The sequence below is a fragment of the Salmo salar genome, chromosome ssa06 (genome assembly GCF_905237065.1).
Source record: "Salmo salar chromosome ssa06, Ssal_v3.1, whole genome shotgun sequence".
Taxonomy (NCBI): domain Eukaryota; kingdom Metazoa; phylum Chordata; class Actinopteri; order Salmoniformes; family Salmonidae; genus Salmo; species Salmo salar.
Genome location: NC_059447.1, coordinates 77,277,705 through 77,304,753, shown reverse-complemented (window position 1 = coordinate 77,304,753; position 27,049 = coordinate 77,277,705). Strand labels below are relative to the sequence as shown.

The 27,049-nt window shown below is 44.1% G+C and overlaps 1 protein-coding gene across 7 annotated transcripts in view; it reads right to left on the bottom strand.

Moving 5' to 3' along the window:
* Window positions 1–11,155: 11,155 nt before the first annotated feature.
* The window catches only part of LOC106608134 (serine/threonine-protein phosphatase 2A 56 kDa regulatory subunit gamma isoform), a 38,774-nt gene continuing 22,880 nt past the window's right edge, over window positions 11,156–27,049 (bottom strand). For 3 of the 7 annotated variants that reach the window (XM_014205877.2, XM_014205876.2, XM_014205879.2), the window contains 12 exons: window positions 20,841–20,951; window positions 20,532–20,624; window positions 20,307–20,437; window positions 19,897–19,956; window positions 19,691–19,799; window positions 19,430–19,483; window positions 18,821–18,991; window positions 18,570–18,697; window positions 18,340–18,441; window positions 17,829–17,925; window positions 16,730–16,840; window positions 11,156–13,326 (listed from right to left, as the gene is read on the bottom strand). In XM_014205877.2, coding sequence (XP_014061352.2) covers window positions 13,192–13,326; window positions 16,730–16,840; window positions 17,829–17,925; window positions 18,340–18,441; window positions 18,570–18,697; window positions 18,821–18,991; window positions 19,430–19,483; window positions 19,691–19,799; window positions 19,897–19,956; window positions 20,307–20,437; window positions 20,532–20,624; window positions 20,841–20,951 — 1,302 coding nt within the window. In that variant the 3' untranslated portion in view covers window positions 11,156–13,191. The remainder of the gene's footprint in view (window positions 13,327–16,729; window positions 16,841–17,828; window positions 17,926–18,339; window positions 18,442–18,569; window positions 18,698–18,820; window positions 18,992–19,429; window positions 19,484–19,690; window positions 19,800–19,896; window positions 19,957–20,306; window positions 20,438–20,531; window positions 20,625–20,840; window positions 20,952–27,049) is intronic. The other 4 variants (XM_045721020.1, XM_045721021.1, XM_045721022.1 and 1 more) reach the window with 2 other exon arrangements.

Here is a 27,049-nt window from a genome sequence, read left to right as displayed (position 1 = left end):
GCATCTTCTATTAAGAAGCAAGAGGGTTCCAATTAAAAACAACATACCCACTGGGCACAGACGTTATAAATCAAAACCAGATGTTGAACTATTTGGTTGAGTTGACAACATTTCACCATGTCTTTGGGGGAAAAAGACGGAATGCCCTTACGTTGATGACTTTTTGCAAATCTGATCAGTTTTCCACATTGATTCAACGTCAACACAGATTTTTTTGGGTTGAAATTACATGGACACAATTCTGATTCAACCAGTTTTTTTCCCAGTGGGTGGTCACTAAACTGTACTTCGTCAAAGCTATGCCCTATTACTTTGTAATTACAATGTACAAAGTCACAGAGCAGTTATAGACAATGAGCCTGTTGTAATACATTTCTGTAGTATCTCTTCCTTTCTTCGATAGTTAGGGAGTTAACAAAATTAGGCAGCCAAGATGCCACGGCATTCGTTCACCCAGTCGGCTCGGATCAATAAACATTTCCCAGTGAACATTTCCAAGGAAATTAGGAGGAAATTATCCATCCTATTTTCAAGAACTAGACTAGAACATTGTTGAGCCGTCGTTTTTCTTCTCAGGGCCAAGTGGCACTCTTTCTGAAGGGAAAAGGCAAGGTGCAAAAAGTCCAGCCTATCACGGGCAGCTTTATGTCTAGGCTGAACTCTGAGTTCAAAGAGTACATCCAAACACCTAACGGCAGATTGACAAACCAGTTAACTGTGCCAGCGACTCCAATCCCCATCTGTCTGCTTTCCATCCATTGTCCTTTCCTTGTGTGGCCGATTAGTAGCTATGTAACCCTCTCTCCAGGACAGAACATCCCTAACACCAGCTCTATGTCTTTATCTGGTAAAAACCTGTTAGGAGTAACTACAACCTCTAAGATACTAAAATCAGGGGTGGGCAAACATTTTGGCTCGAGGCCACATGGGGATTTTGAAATTCAACAGAGGGAAGCATTTTTTTGGGGACCAATTGTTTGTTAAAATCAAATTTGCGGGGGCCTCCCAAGTGGCGCAGCGGTCTAATGCACTGCACCGCGATCCCAGGCTGTGTCACAGCTGGCCGTGACTGGGAGACCCATGAGGCGGCGCACAATTGGCCCAGCATCGTCCAAGTTAGGAGAGGGTTTGGCAGGCCGAGACTTCCTTGTCCCATCATGCTCTAGCGACTCCTGTGGCGGGCCGGGTGCATGTACGCTGACACGGTCGCCAGGTGTACTGTGTTTCCTCCGACACATTGGTGCGGCTGGCTTCCGGGTTAAGCAGGCATTGTGTCAAGAAGCAGTGCGGCATGGCTGGGTCATCTTTCAGAGGATGCACAGCTCTTGGCTTTCACCTCTCCTGAGTCCGTACGGGAGTTGCAGCGATGGAACAAGACTAACTACCAATTGGACACCACGAAATTGGGGAGAAAAAAAGGAGAGAAAATGTTTTCTCGCTGGCTGGATTTGAAGTGCCTTGTGGGCCGGATACGGCCCATGAGCTGTACTTTGCCCCCCCTTGTGCTAAATGCATACCGTAGCTGACAGAAATGTTTGTTTCTGTTTAATGCATTTATTTGTTAAAGGCATAGTTAACTGAAATACAGTAGGCTACTGATGTCTGAGTCTCAATAACCCTTTGAAGCCTGTTTCTGAATGTACAGCCTATTTTATTCAACATGGAGACAAAGAAGCTTTGGTAAAGTGTGACAGACTCCAGTATCTTCAGCAGACATCTTGTGTTATGGTTCTAGGCTGGACCAAAAGCAGACAGGGTAAAAACAGCCAGCCAGTCTCAAGGTTTTTGTCTTATTGTGCCCCTTGGACAGGGTGAGAAAGGGACATTGGCTCGACTCCACCCGCTCTGTAGACGCCACTTAGTCAATGCTGGGCACTCTCCTGCTCTCTTTTGTTCGGTTTTTGTCCATGTCTGTTGTTCTATCACCATCTCTCTCTTTACCTCCCTACTTGTTTGTTTATCTTCCTCCTCTCTCTTTCCCCCCTCCCTTACTTCATTTCTGTTTCCCTCTCCCCCCTGCTCAGGGTCAATTTAACTTGAAGTGTGCTTTAATGAAGAATGGAGCCTACATAACCTCTGAGCTGAGTGAAGCACAGGCCCTTGCTCCTGCACCAGTAAATACTTTTCCGGCTAACTTATGTTCTCTGACAAATGTGGTTAATTATTAAAGTAGAAGAACAGCACAGGGTGATGTAGAGTATCCCAAACTAGGTATGTCGCTTAAAGCCACTCATTCACACACTCGCTCTTTCCCCTCTCTTCATATCTTTCTTTTGCTCGACCTCTTTTTTTCGCCATCCTTTTCCCTGTTTTTCTCTCCCTCTCCAGGTAGATCGATTCGCGCTACCTTGATCAGTGTCATAACTGCACACCTCTCCCTCGCTCTCCTTTCCTCACTCTCCCACTTTCTCTCCTTCTCACTCTCTTTCTCCATCCCCCTCTTCCTCCCCCTCTCCTCCCGTCTGTCTGTCTGCCTCTCACCCTCCCTGGCCCTGCCTGCTGCCACACCACTCCAGTCAGTCTGCTGACCACAGAGAGAGCTGTTTTGGTGGTGAGTGAGTTGCATGGTCCCATGACTAAGGGAACAGAAAGAAAATAGGTCAGGGAAAACAAACGTATCCCTCTCTACGAAGCAGCACAGCAGAGGGCCTGATCTCTTTATGATGGAATCACACGCTGCTTCTATACTGAGTTCTGGTACTACAAGAGAGAGAGGCGGGAAGGAAACAGGTAGGGAGAGAGTTTGTGCAAAAGAGAAATACAGGTAGGGAGAGAGAGGTGGGAAGGTTACAGGTAGGGAGAGAGTGTTTGTGCAAGAGAGAAATACAGAGAGAGAGAGAGATGGATAGAGACCGGTACATGAAGAGAGAGAGAGAGAGAGACAAAGACAGAAATTAAAAGAGAGGGAGTCACATCCAAGCTGCTCCAGACCCCCAGGGCAGTGTGAGTCAGTTTCCTGGTCCTCAGTAGCTCTTTCCTGGGTAGCTGACCCCTCCGTCTTCCCTCCGACTCCAGTTCATCCACAAACTGCTGGAGAGGGGTGCTGAGTCATGTAGAGGTGGGGATGAACACACACACAAACATTGTTGAATGTGTTTCCTAAAATATGATTGGACGCAATCTCAATGGGGTCCCTTAAAAGTTCCGAGCCATGTTTCCATGGCAATAGTACCTGACACCATCCTGTCGTGACAAGATGTTTTTGGATACAGAGACATCGGGTAGCGGCGCAGCAGCTAGATTTAACACTGGAGATGGAGGGGATTTGCAGGACAACAGGCACACAACTAGTATATCCTCTATAAAACTCTCTGGTAGCCTACACAAAGCAAGGCACTTTGGCTGTTCGCATAAACATTAAACGAACTCAACGACCTCATCTGAGAAACAGAAAGCTAGAACGAGCGAGAGAGGAAAGAGGGAGGGTAACCACAGGAGGGGGAGAGAGAGAAAAAAAAATACTCATTTAGACAACTAACCGTTGACGTATTTTCTACGTCTCAGATTCCTCAAAAAGAACATTTGTTTTGGGATAAATGGCAAGCAGTGTCGATAAAGCTAATTATTTGTTTTTAATAAACACCTCCAAAGGGTGAAATGTGGACACTCTTTTCACTTACATAAAGGAATGATTATGACACAGACTGAGGTTAGCCTGTGGCTAATGTTGTTCTAACTGGGAGTGATCCACACTGTCTATCACAACACAATATGGAAGTATATTCTAACCAGGTTATCATGAAATTAAGAATTACTGCATGTATTATCATCATCATCATCACAATAATCATTATCATCCTGATAAGGATCATGGCGTTGAGTGAGCATATTCATTATAGACATGATTCCCTGAGCGGCTGAGCGTGTCGGTCTGTTGGATGGATGATGGTGTGGGACCAGAGCAGGGCTCAGCAGGGGTACTAGACACAGAAGGGTGTGCCTAGGAGGGGCAGCCGCCAAGCGACAGTCAGCCCCGTCTGCTCTCTAAGTCGCTGGAGAACTGCATGACCCTGGAACAACCAATTAACAGTCAGGGGCTGGCACTGTTTGGCCAATTGCCCCACTACACCACCATCTAGACAGCACAGCCCAGAATTACACTTACCTCATCTACGGGTACGTCCCAAATGGCATCGAATTCCCTATATAGTGCACTGCTTTTAACCAGAGCCCTATGGACCCTGGTCAAAGACAGTGCACTACATAGGGAATATGATGCCAATTGGGATATGGCCCAGGGAGCCTATATTGGTAGATAACAACTAATAAAGTTAAAGGTTTGGCCTCAAAGGTTATGACTTGGTACTGTGAGGCTCTGGTCCAATATCCACACTAGAATCATTGTCAGGTGGCGTCACTCATGCGTGAGGTTCATCCCTCAGTGCAGGCAGAATCTGATGTAAGACAATGCACTAGAACACAATTTAAGAGGTCATGTATTTGGCATACATTAAGACTTGGTATGCTATGGATATTGGGAGGTAGCCTGTGAGGTTTGTTTCAAAAGAGAAACTCTGGGCCTGCACAAGGCCTTCCTGCAAAATTAAGCTTCATATTTGATTAGAATTTCCTCTTAATGTCTTCTGTTGGATCACATATCTAACATACTGTATATAACATAACCCAACATGAAATAGGCCAGAATTCAATCCAATCAAGCTTGTAGACAACACTGGCCTATTTTAACGAGCATTGGCCAGTGTTCGAAGTTCAAACACAAGGTAATCTGTCGCTAAACCATCAATACATGCTAAAATCACCCATATAGCTTATCGCTCAATTGCAGCCACCAATTTACCGCTCCCTAAAGCAAATGTCGGGGTACATTTTTTGTCCTGATTGCTGTCCATATTGGTGTCTCAGGTGGAGTTGGGATATGCAAAACATCACTGACATTTTCAACCTCTCCCTGACCGAGTCTGTAACACCAACATGTTTCAAGCAGACCATCATAGTCCCTGTGCCCAAGAAAGCGAAGGTAACCTGCCTAAATGACTACCGCCCTGTAGCACTCACGTCTGTAGCCATGAAGTGCTTTGAAAGGCTGGGCATGGCTCACATCATTATCCCAGAAACCTTGGACCCACTCCAATTCGCATAACACCCCAACAGATCACAGACACAATCTCTGTTGCACTCCATACTGCCCTTTCCCAACTAGACAAAAGGAACACCTATGTGAGAATGCTGTTCATCGACTACAGCTCAACACCATAGTGCCCACAAAGCTCATCACAAAGCTAAGGACACGGACTAAACACCTACCTTTGCAACTGGATCATGGACTTTCTGACGGGTCGCCCCCAGGTGGTAACGGTAGGCAACAACACATCTGCCACGTTGATCATCAACACAGGTGCCCCTCAGGGGTGCGAGCTTAGTCACCTCCTGTACTCCCTGTTCATCCACGACTGCGTGGCCAAGCACGATTAACACCATCATTAAGTTTGCTGACGACAACAGTGGTAGGCCTGATCACCGACGATGACAGCCTATAGGGAGGAGGTCAGAGACCTGGCCAACAACCTCTCCCTCAACGTGAGCAAAACAAAAGGAGATGATCGTGGACTATAAGGAAAAGGAGGGCCAAATACGGCCCCAGTCACATCGACAGGGCTGTAGCGGAGCAGGTCAAGAGCTTCAAGTTCCTTGGTGTCCACATCATCGTCCAAACACACCAAGACAGTTCTGAAGAGGGCACAACAAAACTGTTCCCCCTCAGGAGAGTGAAAAGATTTGTCATGGGTCCCCAAATCCACAAAAAGTTCTACAGCTGCAGAATCGAGAACATCCGGACCGGTTGCATCACCACCTGGTATGGCAACTGCTCAGCATCCGACCACAAGGCACTACAGTGGTTAGTGCGTACGGCCCAGTACATCACTGGGGCCAAGCTTCCTGCCATCCAAGACCTATATACTAGGCAGTGTCAGAGGAAGGCCAAATAATTATCAAAGTCTCCAGTCACCCAAGTCATAGACTGTTCTCTCTGCTACCGCACGATAAGAGGTACCAGAGCGCCAAGTCTAGGTCCAAAAGGCTCCTTAACAGCTTCTACCCCCAAGCCGTAAGACTGCTGAACAATGAATCAAATGGCCACCCGGACTATTTACATATACACCCCCTCTGTGTTTCTACACTGCTGCTACTCACTGTTTATCATCTATGCACAGTCACTCTATCCCTAGCTACACGTACAAATAACCTCAACAAATACCTGTACCCACGCACATTGACTCGGTACCAGTGGCCCCTGTATATTTTTGTTATTTATTTATTATTATTTATGTATTTTAATTTCTTACTTTATTTTGTAAATATTTTCTTAACTCGATTTTCTTCAAACTGCATCGTTGGTTAAGGTCTTGTAAGTAAGCATTTACAGTAAGTTCTACACCTGTTGTATTCGGCGCATGTGACAAATAAATGTATTTGAAGATAAGTATTCCCCATTGTGTCAGTGAACAGACTCTGGACTAATCTCAACATTGGAATATTTGACATATGAATTTGACCCTGGTCTGGTTCAAATGTGTAAACTAAGCACCCATTCAGTTGGCTGTCCCATTTACGCAACAGGCAAACTAAAATGAGTAGTGTTTCTAAGCAATGACAAGCCCCCATCTGCTCCATTTCATCCGTTTTACGCAACTAGCCTCGTCTAGAAAATCTCTTCAGAATGTCACTGGTTCACTATGATCCAAAGATTCCTTACATTTGATTTCTGGTGCTGTGTGAATAAAGTGACAATTTGAAACCACAAGATGGTAGTAGACTGTTACAATAGGATGCTCTAGTCAGAGGTTGATACTGGGCCCCGGTTTCAATGCTTGGAAAATGCTTGTTGCTTCCTTCCTTTCGGACATCATAGTTGGTGTAATTCATTTTTTTTTTTTTTTTAAAGACAGGCAACCAAAGTTCCAATATACTCATTAGCACACCAGTATGCATGACAATGAGACATAACATAATGCTCATAAAGTCCTACAATGCATTATGACTGCATCATCAGGTTTATTGGGCGTTCTACCTAACTCTTTTCTTTCCGGGAAGCCCATTTCAAACTATTAAATTGCTTTATTTTTTCCTTTTTATAAAATTATTTTCAGGATGAGAAAATGTTATCAATGTAAACTTAATATTTTCTACATATCTGATTTTTGTTTTAAGTTGTAAGGTCATCTTTGAAAACTAACAATTATCAAAATAAAAGCTACAGCCAGGGAGAATCTAAAATGTACAAAAATAGGCATTAAAACAGGTTTCCATCCAACCTTAAGAGAATAAAGTACTTCTTGTATTTTACAGCAACAACCTGGGGAAATTAATGAGCAAATTGGAAGCTGGGGATGATTAGGTGGCCATGATGGTATGAGGGCCAGATTGGGAATTTAGCCAGGACACCAGGGTTAACACCACTACTCTTACAATAAGTGCCATGGGATCTTTAGTGACCACAGAGTCAGGACACCCGTTTAATATTCCCTACACAGGGCAATGTTCCCAATCACTACCCTGCGGCATTGGGATATTTTATTTTAGACCAGAGGAAAGACTGCCTCCTACTGGTTGTCCAACACCACTTCCATCCAGGGAGGGACCACGACCAACCCTGCTTAGCTTCAGAGGTAAACCAGCAGTGGGATGCAGGATGATATGCTGCTGTCAAAAATACATGTGGGATAAAAAAGAAATCATGACAGGCCTGGTGGAAAAATTACATTTTTCGTTAAACTTTTCAAATGTCGACAAAACTAAATACGCTCGACAAGGTGGAATATTTGTGTCGGTAAAATTAATTAGGTGAGAAATGTCAGTGGAAACGCTTTTATGTGCAAATATTGATATAACCATCATATCGAAGTAAACTTGGAGTCACCCGATGACTTGTGGTCCTCCCACTACGACTCGTCAGGAAAGCATGCAGTTTATTAGGTAAATGAGAATTTAACCGAAAAAGTTATTTTTATGTGCACTATGTCATCACACAGCCTTTTATCTGGTGGGAAAATGCGCTTTTAAAAAAAAATGTATATTTTAGAATATTAATGTTAATATCTGTCGCCAATTGGATGGAAACTTAGCTATTCAGGAGTATTTGTGTCATGGCATGTGGGCCCCATTGATTTAGTTTTAGTCACAGATAGCATAAGCCATGTCCAAATGTGTAGAATTGAAGGGGGAAAAATTGCTTTAAAAATGCAACATTTTATTTCCACCAAAAGGCCAAATGTGTAGAATTGCAAGAAATTTGCCTTAAAACAGTTAAATTTGGTAACCCACCACCTAAAGCCCATTTTTATCCATAAAAAAAAGTATGCATTATACCTGCAGACTTAACCATAGGTTCGTTGTAAATTGTATTCTAGATATTGGAACAGTCAATAAAACAGCTCAGGTGTTAATGTAATCGGTATTGTTTGCATAAAGCATCAAAAGGAAGTCACTTAAATGTTCGGGAGCATAATTAGTGCACAATTGTATTTTTATAGTTTACTCTCCGATAGACAGCACCACTATAAAATGTTTTCGGGTATGAGTCAGTGTATGCCTTTTACTGTATTAAGGATTCAAAAACAAGCTTCTAGATGTACATATTCTCTCTGGGGTGATGTGTTGTGTGAGATATAATAGGCTAGTCAGGCAATCTCCAGAGTCTGAGTGATGGAGAGAAGTTGGAAACCTTGATAAGTGGTCATCCGTGTCCATGGATACAGAACTAAATAAGGATGGGGATGTAGTTCGTCAAGGAGTAGTCTCACATGGCCATCCTTCCAAATCATCACACAGGCTTCCAAGGGTAATGAAGGAGGAATTAGGCGGCAAATCACGAAAGCACTCTATGCCTGTTCTAGGATGAAAATATAAAAACTCACATTTTCTCTTTATTTACCATATACAGCTAGATAGATGTACACCACTGGAGATTTCGGATAAAAGCACACACATAATGCTGATGTATGTAGGAACTCATCACATACTTTTAAAATGCTGAAACAAAGAAAGTCTTGGTTTACAAATCGATAAAAAAATAGTAGAATCCAAATTCAAAACTGTTCTAAATGCATATAGGCCACATGTTGTGTTGACGTCTGTGCCACATCCCAACCGTGGTAGCTAATAACCTTTGTTTTCTGTACAAAATATTACATCTACCATGTAGTAGCTATAACAAAATAAAAGTACATTATATGTACAATATTAGATGAGGCCAATTATCATACAGTGTGCATACCAAAAGACACTTGCAGAATCATTATTTTCAAAATAAACAAAACCATACAGTGCCTTCGCAAAGTATTCAGAACTCTTGACTTTTCCACATTGTTACATTAGCCTTATTCTAAAATGGATTAAAAAAAAATCCTGAGCAATCTACACAGAACCCCATAATGACAAAGCGAAAATCGTTTAGAAATGTTTACTAATTTATAAAAACAGAAATACCTTATTTACATAAGTATTCAGACCCTTTGCTATGAGAAAAAAATTAGCTCAGGTGCATCCTGTTTCTATTGATCATCCTTGAGTTGTTTCTACAACTTGATTGGAGTCCACCTGTGGTAAATTCACATGATTGGACATGATTTGGAAAGGCACACACACACACCTGTCTATATAAGGTCCCACAGTTTACAGTGCATGTCAGAGCAAAAACCAAGCCATGAGGTTGAAGCAATTGTCCGTAGAGCGCCGAGACAGGATTGTGTTCAGACACAGATCTGGGGAAGGGTACCAAAACATTTCTGCAGCATTGAAGGTCCCCAAGAACACAGTGGCCTCCATTCTTAAATAGAGGAAGTTTGGAACCACCAAGACTCTTCCTAGAGCTGGCCACTCGGCAATCTGGGGAGAAGGGCCTTGGTCAGGGATGTGACCAAGAATCCGATGGTCACTGACAGAGCTCCAGAGCAACCATCTCTGCAGCACTCCACCAATCAGAACTTTACAGTAGAGTTGCCAGAAGAAAGCCACTCCTCAGTAAAAAGGCACATGACAGCCCACTTGGAGTTTGCCATAAAGCACCTAAAGACTCTCAGACCATGAGAAACAAGATTCTCTGCTCTGATGAACCAAAGATCAACCTCTTTGGCCGGAATACCAAGCGTCTGGAGAAAACCTGGCACCATCCCTACATGGAAGTATGGTGGCAGCATCATGCTGTGGGGATGTTTTTCAGTGGCAGGGACTGGGAGACTAGTCAGGATTGAGGCAAAATGAACAGAGAAGCAGAGAGATCATTGATGAAAACCTGTTCCAGAGCGCTCAGGACCTCAGACTGGGGCGAAGGTTCACATTCCAGCAGGACAACGACCCTATGCACACAGCCAAGACAATGCAGGAGTGGCTTCGGGACAAGTCTCAATGACCTTGAATGGCCCAACCAGAGCTCGGACTTGAACCCAATCGAACATCTCTGGGGAGACCTGAAAATAGCTGTGCAGCAACGCTCCCCATCCAACCTGACAGAGCTTGAGAGGATCTGCAGAGAGGAACGGGAGAACCTCCCCAAATACAGGTGTGCCAGGCTGGTAGCGTCATACCCAAGGAGACTGAAGGCTGTAATCACTGCTAAAGGTGCTTCAACAAAGTACTGAGTAAAGGGTCTGAATACTTACGTAAATGTGATAGCCTTTTTTGTCTAAAAAACTGTTTCTGCTTTGTCATTATGGGGTATTGTGAGTAGATCGATAAGGGGAAAAACAACTTAATACATTTTAGAATTAGGCTGTAACGTAACAAAATGTGGAAAAAGTCAAGGGGTCTGAATACTTTCCAAATGCACTATGTAAAATAGAGTGCGCCACAGAGGCTACAATATTAAAGCAATTTGATGAAGAACAACAGTCACCAACAGAGTCCTCTCTGCTCTCAGAACACTGGGAACAGCCAGGGATCCATTCACATTCAGTCAACTGAAATTACAATTCTCCTCTGTGAAGCAATGAGGAAAATTTGTATTTCAGATGACTTCCTAAATTGACCCAAACCCTGGTGCCATCCAGTTTTGTTTGTGCCAGCTATAAAAGCACTCTATACCTCCTTTTAGTAATTTTACAGCAAAATAGTTGGGGAGGGGGGGTGGCATAAATTTATGGTGAATGTTATTCTTTAAGACAAAGAAAATAATCTAGAAAGAGACAGCGAAACATCGTGATAGTAATAGTAGTATATTTACAATTTGCACATTCAATCTGAACAGAGTTTTTGCAGGCAATGGAAAAGACCCTGCACACATCCAGAAGTAGTGTCTCACACACACAGAGCTTCTCTACAGGGATACAGCCAGAGTGCATGTCTGTCTGGGGACTCAAACAATGGTGTTGTATCACATCAAAATACTCTGCCTGCATCTTAAATGGCACACTATTTCCTATATAGCGCACTTCTTTCGATCACGGTCCATAGGGCTCTAGGGAAATAAGGTGCCATTTGGGGGGGGGACATCCTAAATGGAACAGGGCGAGGGGTAATAAAATCAGGTTGAATGAGAAGCATCCTTCTCTACACATTTTTCATCAGGCACACAGAGGAACTGACGTAACTAAACAGACCAAACAGCACGAATGATTAATTCATTTTGGATCTTGGGTTTTTATTCTTCAAGTTTTATCAGGAAGTGCTTCTATGTTAAGTCTTTGGGGATTACCCACTCCTCTCTAGCTTGACCACAATCATTGACCTGCTTTGTAGATTTAACAAAAACAGCTCGAATGCGTTTTACACTAAACATTGCCCTAAACACATACTAAATACTCTGTGGGTGGGTGTGTGTGCCATTGTGTTTCAACGTGCGTCTCTGGTCTGTTGGGAAGCTAATGCTAAATTGAAGATGGTTCTGCATTCACATAACACTGCTATTCTACTCAGTTTAGCCGCTTGTACATTAAAGGCACTATGAAAGGAAAGGCTTGTGATGAATACTGACTGACTACAGACAGAATGATCTTTATATGACTGAACTAGGTTACTACTTACCAACATATAAAAGCAACATCAGAAAGAGAGGGGTCTTGGTTATGAAGAGTAGAAAACAGTGGGGAGCAGGTATTCCTCTGTGTAGCCCAGTACAGCTCCTCCCACACTACAGCTCAATGGGAGGCTGGAAACACTGAACTAGAACACGGACCTCAGCTTTCACAACACTAACATGACATGACTTGGATGTCTTGATCAATACTGATTATGAATGAAGACAAAAACAGACCGACAGGGAATGGGAGTGACGTGTTCACATGGACAGTAAACTGCAATGGATCCAGAAAACAATTGATGTGCTGTGCCCTCAGTCTTAGAAAACCGTTAACCATTGTTCGAACCAACCAAACACACTGCAACCTGGGCCAACTTATTGCCTACAATATCATACAGCTAAGAACGGGTGGATAAGTTTAAAAAAAGCAAGAGTGAGGTTGGCACCAAACTAGGTCTGTACAGACCAGCTGATATCCAGTGGACAGAAGAACCCCCCTTTCACTCAGGCCAGCACATTTAGAGCCACAACTTTATTACGTCTCTTGACGGTCCCCAATAATTCCCCTCCCATCAAATCAATCCTAGCAGAACACAAGAGAAAGATTACGCTTATGGCAATAGCAGCAGTAACTAGGCAACAAAGAATAAACATGAGAGAGAAGGACTGTGCTTTCCTCTCCATGCTGAGAGCGAGAGAGACTAAACTGCTTCCTCCTTCACCCATTACGTACAGTATACATCTATAATACATGTCTGTCTGCCAGTCCTATTGTCAGTGCACATGACATCTAGAATGAGGATGAGAAAAACAGAAAGAAACCAACAAATTAAAACAATAACAGAAGACCTGAGAAAAATGAACAGAAGGGGACAGCACTGCTTTTACAAGACAGAGAGAGGGAGGGAGGGCGAGGGGAACAATGTCATGTTTGGTGGTTATGCCATACAGTCCTGTGCCATTGACATCTCTGGGCAGGGCTGGAGCGAACTGGGGAACAATTCAGAGTTGGACTGGTGGAGTTGTCTGAGCTGCAGCTTCTTTCAGCCAGGCCATTCTGTTTTGTTCTATTCTGGTCTGGACCATGTCTGTGCTGTTCTGGGCTGGGCCTCTGGGGGCTGGTCTGTCTGTCAGTATATGGTGTCTGACTGTATGTGAGACTGTCTGTACGTACGTGTGTGTGTGTGAGAGAGACTGTCTGTACGTGTGTGTGGTCTTTAGTGTCCGTCGTGTGGTGTGACCATATCATTGGCCCTCCGGTGCGTCTCTAGGGCCTTGACGGTGGAGATGTCCTGAGGCAGCTCAGACTTCCTCCTGACCAGCACACGCTCCTTACGCTCGTTCCTCTGGAGCTGTCGGGGGAGAGGGAGAACAGTTACACTCCAGTCAAACCAAAATCTACAAAGTAGTAAGGAATCGTGGAGATCACCCTATGTGGATGTATTCTCCAAATAGCATGTACGACGTTGCGCTGGCTGTTAGCCTATTCAGCGCGGTGTCTAAGCAAGCTAGCTAAACCCTCCCTTCCCTGATTGTTATTAAGCCGCTGCTAATTTGCATAAACGTCGGACTCTTAGTCGCCAACGGTTGAAGTTGGAGTCTGCGTTAGGGGAAGCATCACGACTATCCATCCCAGAGACTTATTTTTTTTGCTGTGGACATGAGGTGCAATTTAGGAAAAAAAAGATGCATCACTTATTCTGCTGTTCTATTGCACATGCAGTGATAGAGGAAAAAAAACGGGTTCTTTGTTAGCAGGAACTTCTGTTGTAATATCCCAAACGGACGTAAATGTTTCACCATTAAGGATCCCAGCTAAGTAGCTAAATCAAATCCAATTTGATTTATCACGTGCCGAATACAACAGGTTTTTTGCTGTTTGTGTTTATAGGCTGGGTTTCTGTACAGCACTTTGTGACATCGGCTGATGTAAAAAGGGCTTTATAAATACATCTGATTGATTGATTAACGATGGCGTTGGAGTCATGCTTGACTACGCAGTTGTGGATGAACAGGAAGGGACTAAGCATGCACCCCTGAGGGGCCCCTGTGTTGATGATCAGCGCGGCAGATGTGTGCCTTACCACCTGGGGGCGACCATCAGGAAGTACAGGATCCAGTTGCAGAGGGAGGTGTTTAGTCCCAGGGTCCTTAGCTTAGTGATGAGCTTTGTGGGCACTATGGTGCATCCTTGTTTCTCGCTCCCACCTTTGATAATGAATGACCTCCAATTGTTTGATTGCTAGAAGTACTGCCTGGTCTTATGGAGGCAGAGTGATCACACATCCTCTTCTCCAAGAGATGGGGGCACAGTTACACATCCAGAGAGTTCATCAACCTAAATAAACCTTCTCTAGTCCTTGATAGTCCTCAGTGCCGCTACAATTCAAATAGCACGTTAAACTAGGTCTATCATGTGTTGACTAGATCTCAACTCAGTGCTTCATATTGTTTACCCAACTCAGCCCAATCCATCATGTCCTAGACATCTAGTAGTCCTGTATGTAGTGTACACTATAGTATACATTACTGTCAGCTCTCCCCTGCCTTAGAAATGTGAGCCTGCCTATAGATATCTAATTCTGTCGATAAGTACGTCACTCACAGCCCTCTCCCCGACCCTGTCCCTCTCCTCTACAACCTACATTGCGTCCCAAATGGCACCCTATTCCATATGTAGTGCACTACTTTGTACCAGGGCCCATAGGGCTCTGTTGAAAGTAGTGCACTGTATAGGGGATATGGTGCCATTTATGACACAGCCTGGGCAGGTGGTGAGGAGAGGGCTGTGAGTGGCGTACTTCTACTCCTACCCATGCTGCACTACTCCTGTTCCTACACGTCTGTCTCCACCCCTCTTAACTTCTTATGGATGGGTGGCAGTATTGAGTAGCTTGGATGAAGAAGGTGCCCAGAGTAAACTGCCTGCTTCTCAGGCCCAGAAGCTAAGATATGCATATTATTAGTAGATTTGGATAGAAAACACTGACGTTTCTAAAACTGTTTGAATGACGTCTGTGAGTATAACAGAACTCATATGGCAGGCAAAAACCTGAGAAAAATCCAACCAGGAAGTGGGAAATCTGAGGCTTGTAGTTTTTCAAGTGATTGCCTATCCAGTAATAAGTGTCTGTGGGGTCATTTTGCACTTCCTAAGGCTTCCACTAGATGTCAACAGTCTTTAGAACATTGTTTCATGCTTCTACTGTGAATGGGGAGAGAATAAGAGCCATTGGAATCAGATGACTGAGACAATGACATGAGCTCAATCGCGCGCACTCCCGTGAGAGTTAGGCGTGTTCCTTTTCATTTCTGAAGACAAAGGAATCGTCCGGTTGGAATATTAATGATAAAAACATCCTAAAGATTGATTCTATACATCGTTTGACATGTTTCTACGAACTGTAATATAACTTTTTTGACTTTTTGTTTGAACTTACAGCGCGAGCACAGTGCATTTGCATTACTCTACTGAACGCACAGACAAAAAGGAGGTATTTGGACATAAAAGGATGGACTTTATCGAACAAAACTAACATTTATTGTGGAACTGGGATTCCTGGGAGTGCATTCCGATGAAGATCAAAGGTAAGTGAATATTTATAATGGTATTTGTGACTTCTGTTGACTCCAAAATGGCGGGTATCTGTATGGATTGTTTTGATGTCTGAGCACCGTACTCAGATTATTGCAAAGTTTGCTTTCGCTGTAAAGCTTTTTTGAAATCTGACACAGCGGTTGCATTAAGGAGAAGTGTGTCTTTAATTCTGTGCATAACATTTGTATATTTTATCAAAGTTTATGATGAGTATTTCTGTAAATTGATGTGGCTCTCTGCAAAGTCACCATAGGTTTTGGAGGCAAAACATTACTGAACATAACGCGCCAATGTAAACTGAGATTTTTGGATATAAATATGAACTTTATCGAACAAAACATACATGTATTGTGTAACATGAAGTCCTATGAGTGCCATCTGATGAAGATCATCTAAGGTTAGTGATTCATTTTATCTCTATTTCTGCTTTTTGTAACTCCTCTCTTTGGCTGGAAAATGGCTGTATGTTTTTTTTGTTACTAGGTGCTGACCAAACAATCGTTTGGTGTGCTTTCGCTGTAAAGCCTTTTTGAAATCAGACACTGCGGTTGGATTAATGAGAATCTTATCTTTAAAATGGTGTATAATACTTGTATGTTTGAGGAATTTTAATTATGAAATTTTTGCTGTTTTGAATTTGGCGCTCTGCACTTTTACTGGCTGTTGTCATATCGATCCCGTTAACGGGATTTCAGCCGTAAGAAGTTAACCCTTAGCCTACAATTTCTGCACCCCCGCGGAAATCTAATTAACATAATAATTAAAAATCCCCATCAACATCTGACTGTTTAAGCTTGAGATATGTTTTTTGCATGGGCGGCGTCTCAAAATACCACATCCGCCGATATCACCCTATACCTTCAGGGGCCTTTAAATTAAAAACCTAATAGCTAAATGATACTTGGTATGACCATCTTGAACAATTCCATAATGTTAGCTTAGAACACCCCCCACCCAGGCTTAGACTGTAGAGGGTTAAAACTGCAACAATGTGTGACAGGAAGCACCAGATTCTGATGCTACATTGCATACAGCTCAGGAGACTGCTCTGGACCTTCACATGAACACAGTCTAATTCAATGCACTGACTGCATGGAGGACGAGAGGAATAGCACGCTAGCCCGCCTGCCCCCCCCCGTACCACCAACACACAGTACCTGTGTGGCTTCTTCCTCTATGGTCTTCTTCAAGATGTTAACATCCTCCATCATTGGTCCGTCTGTCTCCATAGGACTACCCAGGTCTGACGGGTCCACATACACCAGGAACTAAACACAGCGAGAGAGAGGAGGGTAGGATTATAATGAGACACCAGGAAGTAAACCTAGCCAGAGAGGTGAGGAACTCCCAAAACCAAAGATAATGATATAGAGCATTTGGTCAAATCCATGAGTCAGATGATTTCTGGTTGTTGGGTTCTGAGCCATAGAATACACCTACGTATCTGGTGCTGCCTGGGCTGTTCTGTGATGGAGGACTAGTGGCAAAACTACTGGCTCAGTTGGTAGCGCATGGTGCTTGCAACACCAGGGTTGTGGGTTTGATTCTCATGGGGGACCAGTACAAAAATATATGCACTCACTACTGTTAGTCGCTCTGGATAAGAGCATCTGCTAAATGACTAAAATGTAAAATGTTTGAGAGAGAGCAAGAGACAACGGGGATTAAAACACACGAAGAGAGATGCTTGGAGCTCACCTGGGGGGGGTTGGACTTGGAGCTCACCTGGGGGGTTGGACTTGGAGCTCACCTGGGGGGTTGGACTTGGAGCTCACCTGGGGGTTGGACTTGGAGCTCACCTGGGGGTTGGACTTGGAGCTCACCTGGGGGGTTGGACTTGGAGCTCACCTGGGGGTTGGACTTGGAGCTCACCTGGGGGTTGGACTTGGAGCTCACCTGGGGGTTGGACTTGGAGCTCACCTGGGGGTTGGACTTGGAGCTCACCTGGGGGTTGGACTTGGAGCTCACCTGGGGGTTGGACTTGGAGCTCACCTGGGGGTTGGACTTGGAGCTCACCTGGGGGTTGGACTTGGAGCTCACCTGGGGGTTGGACTTGGAGCTCACCTGGGGGATGGACTTGGAGCTCACCTGGGGGTTGGACTTGGAGCTCACCTGGGGGTTGGACTTGGAGCTCACCTGGGGGTTGGACTTGGAGCTCACCTGGGGGTTGGACTTGGAGCTCACCTGGGGGTTGGACTTGGAGCTCACCTGGGGGTTGGACTTGGAGCTCACCTGGGGGTTGGACTTGGAGCTCACCTGGGGGTTGGACTTGGAGCTCACCTGGGGGTTGGACTTCGCCAGATTCTCAATCTTCACCCACGCCTCCTCTCTCTCTTTCCACTTGGCCTTCTCTCTTCACACAACAGGTTTAGAGAGACACGGGAACAGAGATCAGACAACGACAGGTTTAGAGAGACGGGGGAACAGATCACAACGACGGGGGAACAGATCACAGCGACAGGGGAACAGAGATCAGACAACGACAGGTTTAGCGAGACGGGGGAACAGAGACGGGGGAACAGAGATCACAACGACAGGTTTAGCGAGACGGGGGAACAGAGATCACAACGACAGGGGAACAGAGACGGGGGAACAGAGATCAGACAACGACAGCGCAACAGACAACGACAGCGGAACAGTCATTTCAAGACGAAATCTGCTAACTGGAGACAGACATAGAATGAAACTGTGGGTGGACGTTGCGAATTAATGAACAGTTATGACAAAGGTTTTATTCAGTGTGTGTGTTTAGAGGTAAAGTAGTTACTTGTTCTTCTCTGTTCTGAACTGCTGTGTGCAGTCATCAAACAGCTTCTGGTTCATCTCCATGAAGAGCTTCAGGGCGTTGTAGATCAGACCGTGGATCGTCCTGCACACACACACACACATTAACCATACATACGGACCGATGTTTACTTCTTTTCACAGGGCAGCAACAGAGATACGGAGAAAGAGTCTGCTCCATAGTGGTAGGTAGTTGTTAGCAGAGTGGCTCACTTGTTCCAATGGGTCTTGGAGTTGAGGTAGAGCGAGGGGAACATGATAGGGAGGATCCTGGCAGCGTTGTCACTGATCAGACTCATGATGTACTCATTGTTCCAGTAGTACAGCGCTCTCTCTGCCACCTGATACACACACACAGAGAGAGGGATGCCTGGTCAGGCCACACCATAGCACAGATAACCACACACAAGCATGGACATGCACAACACACACACTGCATGAGTTCCACCAGATCAAACACACACCTGGAAGTGAGGGCTGGACACACACTTGGCCAGCTGTCTGAAGAGAGGCTCCATGACCTTGACGAACTCAGAGGGTTCGATGACGTCCAGGATTTCCTCCAGCTCATTGAGGAACATCACCTCCTTTGGACTGTGCGTCTTCGGCCAGTACTTCAACAGAGCCATCACCGTCTACAGGAGAAGATTAGAGTCATGCATTAATACTGAACTAACCAGTCACACCCACAGAGCAGTGGGTCTAACTAACCAGTCACACCCACAGAGCAGTGGGTCTAACTAACCAGTCACACCCACAGAGCAGTGGGTCTAACTAACCAGTCACACCCACAGAGCTGTGGGTCTAACTAACCAGTCACACCCACAGAGCTGTGGGTCTAACTAACCAGTCACACGGAGCTGTGGGTCTAACTAACCAGTCACACGGAGCTGTGGGTCTAACTAACCAGTCACACGGAGCTGTGGGTCTTGGCCAGTACTTTAACAGAGCCATCACTGTCTATGGAGAAGATTCACACATTAACACTAAGCCAGCATTGGAGCAAAGTACTAATCTCACGCATTCCATGGGGCAATGGTGATTTTTGCCCAGCGAACAGCAAGATGTCTTACCGGTTCTGTGAGAGTGCTGTCCTTCTCTAGAAACTGCACCACGCAATAAGCCAGCTAGAAAAGACAGAGAAACAAAAAGGCAGATTAAGTACATACAACCATCATGTCGACACCGCTTAATACAACAAATAAACGCTTATTACAACCTATAACACATATAGGCCTAAATCAAAAGGTTTATTGTATAGCAGGCCTAAGGCTTTAACTGTACGGTCATTAACAGTAACGTGTTTGAAACCAAAGGTAGTTAGGGATAGCTACCTGTGGGTGATAGACACTAAGGGACTTGACTTTGTGTAAAGGCAGCAACACTTTCAACAGGAAAATCTTGTGCTCCTCTTTCAACGGTAAGGCAAAGCCATTGATTATGCTGCAAACAGAAGGATTTGAAGGTTGTAATCAGCAATGTAATACATTCGATCAACACAAAACAATATAGGCACAAAAACGATTAAAGAAACACATACCTTCCTAATATTTCCAATAACTCTGCTATTCCGTTATGACGTTCTGTTTCATAAATGAACCTGGAAAGAAATGACAATGTCAAAAGCCCAACAGAGCAGTTCAATAAATGGTCACTTAAACATTGGCATTCGCCATGTTAAGTGTCTCCCCGTTCAAAGGCCCTTAAATGTTTGGTCTTGCCCATTGAACGTCTCAAGGCTTAAACATCCTTCTTTAACCCGTCTCCTCCCCTTCATCTACACTGATTGAAGTGGATGTAACAGGTGACATCAATAAGGGATCACACTGTAGCTTTCACCTGGAATCACCTGGTCAGTCTGTCATGGAAAGAGCAGGTGTTCTTAATATTTTGTGCACTCAGTGTATGACAATGCAATTTCATAGTACAGTATTATGAACATTTACTCACTTATAGAATATGTTATTGATCTGTTTCCTGATGTACGCTCTCAGGCCCAGGAACTTTCCGTAGATGCGATGCAGAGTGGTCTTCAGAAAGTCCCTTTCCCTGGGGTCTTCACTGTCAAACAGGTCTAATAGCTGTGGAGACAACGCAGCATGTGACCTTAGATCACATGTACTCTCACACCCTGTTTATTTACTTCCAGTGAGAAAAGGTCCAGTGCTTAGCTACCTGCATTACAAATTTCTGGTCGATATACTTCTTGGCCACATTTGGTTGAAAGTCTGGAGACTCCAGAAACCGGAGGAAGAACTCGTAGACGAGCTGGAGAAAGAGGAGCAGAGGTATACACATCAGTGGTATGAAACGGCGCACGTGTTCATTTGCTTTTTAAGCGACTGTGTGCGCCCCAAGCGCGCGTGACTGCGCGTGTGGTGCGTGTGCCTTATGCGGTGTGCGTGGCTGTGCCTTATGCGGTGTGTGCCTTATGCGGTGTGCGTGGCTGTGCCTTATGCGGTGTGCGTGGCTGTGCGTGTTTACCTGGAGGTGTGGCCATGCGGCCTCTAGCGTGGGCTCATCCTCCTCTGGGTCAAACTCAGCCCCTGTGGGGTTGGATGATGGAGGCAATGTCCTGAACATGTTCACTGCAAACTGAAGGACAGACAGGCAGGCAGGTCACAACACAGCACTTCATATTATTACCATAAGGGCTATTGGAAGAACTATCCCAAGCATGCGTCAATGGTTGGCCAACTCCAGCACTTTGGAAACTGACATTTTGGGGGTCTCAAAATGAATACTACCATGCTCTGCGCACACGTCAGAGTAAACATTTTGAAGTATGCATCGCTGCAAGCTTCAACAGAACATACGCACAGAAATATGACGCAACCACATAAAAAACGCAAAAATGATTGAAATCAATGAAAGCCATTATTTTGGTCTGAAGAGAAAATAAACTGACTTGAGAATGAACTGTAGCCCATTCACATCTCTTATGTTGCCGGACTACAATATTTTATCTTGATACGTTAGTAAATACATACCGTGTTCATTTTGGCATGTTTACCTGCCTACAATACCCATTGTGCAACCCCATAGTAAGTCAATAGGTCTAACTGGCCACAAACAATTGGTAACTAGCTAGCCACGAAGAATTGACAGCTAGTCATCTAGATTGCATAACATCGGTTATCGGCCATTTTTGCCTTTTAAACTAGCTGGCTAGCAAGATTATTACGATTCACATATAGCCAGCTGATCATTCCGAAGTTAGAAGTTTATTTATGTAGTCTTGTGTCGTCTGTATTGCCATTAGACTGGCTGGCTCGCAGCAGATTGAGTCTTACAGGCAGTAACACTTTACAGGGCATAGTTGTGCTGAGGTGACTGAGGCACGAACATCTCGTCTCCCGACTCGTGTAAGTATTTGTAGCGTAGCTAGTACCAGATTATATTGACGTTTTCCCAGAGTACTTGCAGGCCGTGTAGTAGCCCATGCAGCCATGGATCATGAGTGATAACTTAGCTAGCCAACTAACTTGGTAAGCTTTCTAACCATGGATCATGAGGGTTAACAACCTGTAGTTACAGCACTAGCAAGTTACATCATCATCTGCACATCCATCACTCCAGTGTTAATTTGCTAAATTGTAATTACTTGCTATGGCCTATTTATTGCCTTACCTCACGTCATTTGCACACACTACGCTTGTTTATTCCGTGTGTAACTCTGTTGTTTGTGTCGCACTGCTTTGCTTTATCTTGGCCAGGTCACAGTTGTAAATGAGAACTTGTTATCAACTAGCTGACCTGGTTAAATAAAGGTCAAATAAATAAAATGTAAAACTTCTACTCAATACAACACGTATTGAATTATCTAGACACTTCTACTCAATACAACACGTATTGAATTATCTAGACACTTCTACTCAATACAACACGTATTGAATTATCTAAGACACTTCTACTCAATACAACACGTATTGAATTATCTAAGACACTTCTACTCAATACAACACGTATTGAATTATCTAAGACACTTCTACTCAATACAACACGTATTGAATTTAACTTCACACTGTATAATAGAATACTGCATAGAATGGCTGATTTGCCCAAATTTGCAAAGGCCTACCTGTGATTTGTCTGGATGAATGGGAGGAAGGAATACACATGCATAATGATCTGCATATCATCGTGGCAATACAGGGAGAACACTGCATGAAACCTTTACTCTTCAGTAAACAGACCCACACGCTCTCCCTCCGTCTCGCTCGCTCTCAAAAAAAACACTCCCAAACATACTGCTGTCAACTTTAAAAACCTTATGCACCAAACAGAATTTAAGGAGCACCAGAAAGAGACAGTTTAGGCTTCCAGTAGGCCAATATGATTCAAAGGTAGGATTCATTTCTCATGAGTAGCAAAGCAGACACTTAATTTCTTCCTGTGCCAATCAAATTTGCCTAGACCTACTATCAACTTATGTTGTTAGCTAGGAAACATGACTGAACATTGTTATCAAGCCGATAATTAGAGACCTGGGATTTGTTTCAAACGGCCAGCGACATGGTTTGTGAAATTATATATTTTTTAAATGGTTAGCTCCGGTAAAATTGGTCATTTTCTTTGCTGTAAGCTGCAAGCATGCCTTTTGTGAAGCTGTGCCTATTTGTCCTCTCTAGCACTCACAGGCTGTGTGACAGCAAACTTGCAAAGTCTTCTCAGACTGGCCTGTGCTCTTGGTTATACCAGGGATGAAATTATACAATTTATTAACTTTGCTTGCTCTGCACGCTGCTCCAATGTATCAAATGTAACAGAAGACTGCGTCCCCACACGCCATCCCGGCTATATTTTTAAAAACATTTATGGAGGAATAAATGCCACAGGAAGACCAGACAGAGTGAGTTGAGTGATGGCTGGAAGGGGATCCGGCTGCCGGCTGGCTGATTACAGCTGCCACATGTGATCGGTGCATGAAAGTGAAGCGGACATTATTGGACAGGGGCATACAAGAGTCTAGTTAATGTTGCTTAAATTCAACTGAATGTCTAAACAAAACGGACTATTAAGATTTCAGAAACAGGCGTCAGCGGGTTCTTTAGATCGGTATGGACAACAAAAAAATGTGGTAGTATCTTATTAAACAGTACTACAGTATTCTCAAATGTTGGTATCATAAGTACGATGAGGTTTTGGTACCATATTACCCTGGTACCGGTATACCATGCAACACTAGTCTATGTAGATAATACAAAACGGATTAACAGTCTCAATTTGCTTTACTGACAATATTGCAATATTAAGCCGAATCAGACGTTTAAATCTACAAATGTTCGACGTATAACAGCTGAGAGTAGTCGTGATCCAGGAAGGTCCAGCATAGATGAGCAGCCAACATGACTCAATTTACTCTAAAAAGTTCAAAAGTAATGAAATAGCACGGGAGTGCATAGTGCCTCAAAATGTATGGAGTGAGGATGGGGGTGTGGAGCAGGGTAGAAGGCATGTTGAGAAACACCCTGTTTCATGTGTATTGTGAATACAACTAAACAGTACAGGTGTTCAGCGAACCTCTTCACCCATCAGGCTGCATCTTCTTGAACATTTACATAGTCATCATTTAAAAACCCTTTCAATTAACGCAGCCACAGACCAGTAGAACCAGAGAGAGGAGGATGTCAGGACCTTTAAGATTACATTTACCCTGCCTCTGAAGCTAAGCAGGGTCGGTCCTGGTTGGTCCCTGGATTGGAGACCAGGTGCTGCTGGAAGTGGTGTTGGTAGGCCAGTAGGGGGCACTCTTCTCTTGTCTAAGGAGATCCCAATGCCCCAGGGCAGTGAAGGGGACATTGCACTGCATAGGATGCAGTCTTTCGGATGGGACGTTAAATGGATGTACTGACTCTGTGGTCATTAAAAAAAAAATAAAATCATCGCATGGCACTTAAAGTAGGTGTGCTAACCCCGGTGATAAGGCAAAATTCCCATCCTGGCCCCATTTCATCATCCACCTGATAGTTAATGTGTGGTGAGCGTTCTGGCACAAAAATGGTTGCCGTGAGTGCCGCACGTTGGTGGTGGATGAGGTGAGTTTCTCTCCTTACCATGTAAAGCACCGAGTACCTCAGTTTGTAGAAAAGCGCTATATAATTCCGATTCATTCTCACCTTTCAGATAACACTAGACCCCCCCCATCCACCCAGTTGGGTTAAAATGCACTCTTGACTGAATTATCAATGTAACATTTGTTTTGGAGCACTTTACCAATCTGACGCTGATACGGTCTGTAACAATAGTGCACTTATCAATTCGGCGCCCCCTCAAAGTGCCGCCCATCGTGGTCTATCTAACCATAAAGAACACACCCTTTAGAGTCCGCCTCGTCCACACTTTGATGTTAAAAGCAGTGAACACATCAAAGTGAAAGACTCAGGAAGGGGAGAACTAAAGTAAGCCAAGAGTATATTCTTATGCTTATTTTGCAGCGGCCTTGCATTTTCTGCTGCACTGATCAAATAGAGGCAGGATCAGGAGAATGAAGGGACATTTGCACCTTGATCATCCTTGGTTTCCTGCTTTGATAAACATCAAAGCCTGTTTTAATTCAGACCTGGCTGGCCGGCAGGCAGGCAGCACCACGACACGTCACATCCCCAGCCATGTATATCTGTTACAGAGGTAGGTGAGCCCATGATGACGAAACCACAAAGGATGAGTTCAGATTTTCACACCAATCTGATTTCAGTCATATCTACAGTACGAAATGCATGAAATGAAATGTATGCATTCACTACTGTAAGTCGCTCTGGATAAGAGCGTCTGCTAAATGACTAAAATGTAAATGTAAATATGTGCCGTAACACAGATAGAGCCCACAGTGCTAGCCCTTGGCCGATAATGGCTAGCTAGGTAGACACTAGGCCTACTGCTAGCTGTACTATAGAATAACAAAGTCGGCCCCGCCTCTGACTCTGGGTAACAGATTCAAGTTCAGTGAGTGTAAAGCAGTTCCACTCTGCAATGCCCTGGTTTCACAGAGTTCACCTGGTAGGGAATGGGACGCGCCTATGCCTCAGGAACTATAAAAGAAAACAGCTGGCCTAACTAGAACTGAAATAACTTGAAGAACTTCTGCCAAAGGCACCCTGGACTAAAAACGTGAGACTGAGAAATGCGGAAACTTTGTGGTATGTGGAATATGCCATTTGAAAGCTTCTGTGACAGCTTAATTTGATTGAAATGGCTTATAGCTTTCATGCCCACTTGAGGATAGCAGGGTTATGAATTCACTCAAGCCAGAGACAGAAGCCTACACAAAATGGTTGTGTGGGGCCTATGGACACTAAATGTGTTTGCAACACAAACATCAGAGGGTCGTCTTTGGTGACCATTAAAAGCAAGTTTGAGGACAATTAGGGATGTGACAAATTAAAATGTTCCTTAAAAGTAAAAAAAAAACATTTGTTAAAACGATAAGAAACATAGTTAAAACAATTACAAAATTCCACATCAATTTACAATACAGAATGGTTCTATTACGCATGTATGAACAACTAGGTCCGGCCGATGAAGTGACATCTACCACAACCCTTTACAGACATATTACTGTAGCTGCGTTGTGTGTCGATAGCAACAATTGACAACTTCACACAGTTTAAAAAAGTGCCGCATCAGGTCTGTACCTTTTCAGACAGGACAGTCGTGGCCAAAAGTTGAGAATGACAAATATTTATTTCCACAAAGTTTGCTGTTTCAGTGTCTTTAGATATTTTTGTCAGATGTTACTATGGAATACTGAAGTATAATTACAAGCATTTCATAAGTGTCAAAGGCTTTTATTGACAATTACATAAAGTTGATGCAAAGAGTCAATATTTGCAGTGTTGACCCTTCTTCTTCAAGACCTCTGCAATCCGCCCTGGCATGCTGTCAATTAACTTCTGGGCCACATCCTGACTGATGGCAGCCCATTCTTGCATAATTAATGCTTGGAGTTTGTGGGTTTTTGTTTGTCCACCCGCCTCTTGAGGATTTACCACAAGTTGTCAATGGGATTAAGGTCTGGAGAGTTTGCTGGCCATGAACCCAAAATATTGATGTTTTGTGCCCCGAGCCACTTAGTAAATCACTTTTGCCTTTTGGCAAGCTGCTCCGTCACCTGGATGGTTGGGAGAAGTTGCTCTCGGAGGATGTGTTGGTACCATTCTTTATTCATGGCTGTGTTCTTAGGCAAAATTGTGAGTGAGCCCACTCCATTGGCTGAGAAGCAACCCCACAAATGAATGGTCTTAGGATGCTTTACTGTTGGCATGACACAGGACTGATGGTAGCGCTCACCTTGTCTTCTCCGGACAAGCTTTTTTCCAGATGCCCCAAACAATCGGAAGGGGGATTCATCAGAGAAAATGACTTTACCCCAGTCCTCAGCAGTCCAATCCCTGTACCTTTTGCAGAATATCAGTCTGTCCCTGATGTTTCCTGGAGAGAAGTGGCTTTTTTGCTGCCCTTCTTGACACCAGGACATCCTCCAAAAGTCTTCGCCTCACTGTGCGTGCAGATGCACTCACACCTGCCTGCTGCCATTCCTGAGCAAGCTCTGTACTGGTGGTGCCCCGATCCCGCAGCTGAATCAACTTTAGGAGACGGTCTTGGCGCATTTTCTTGGGCGCCCTGAAGCCTTCTTCACAACAATTGAACCGCTCTCCTTGAAGTTCTTGATGATCCGATAAATGGTTGATTTA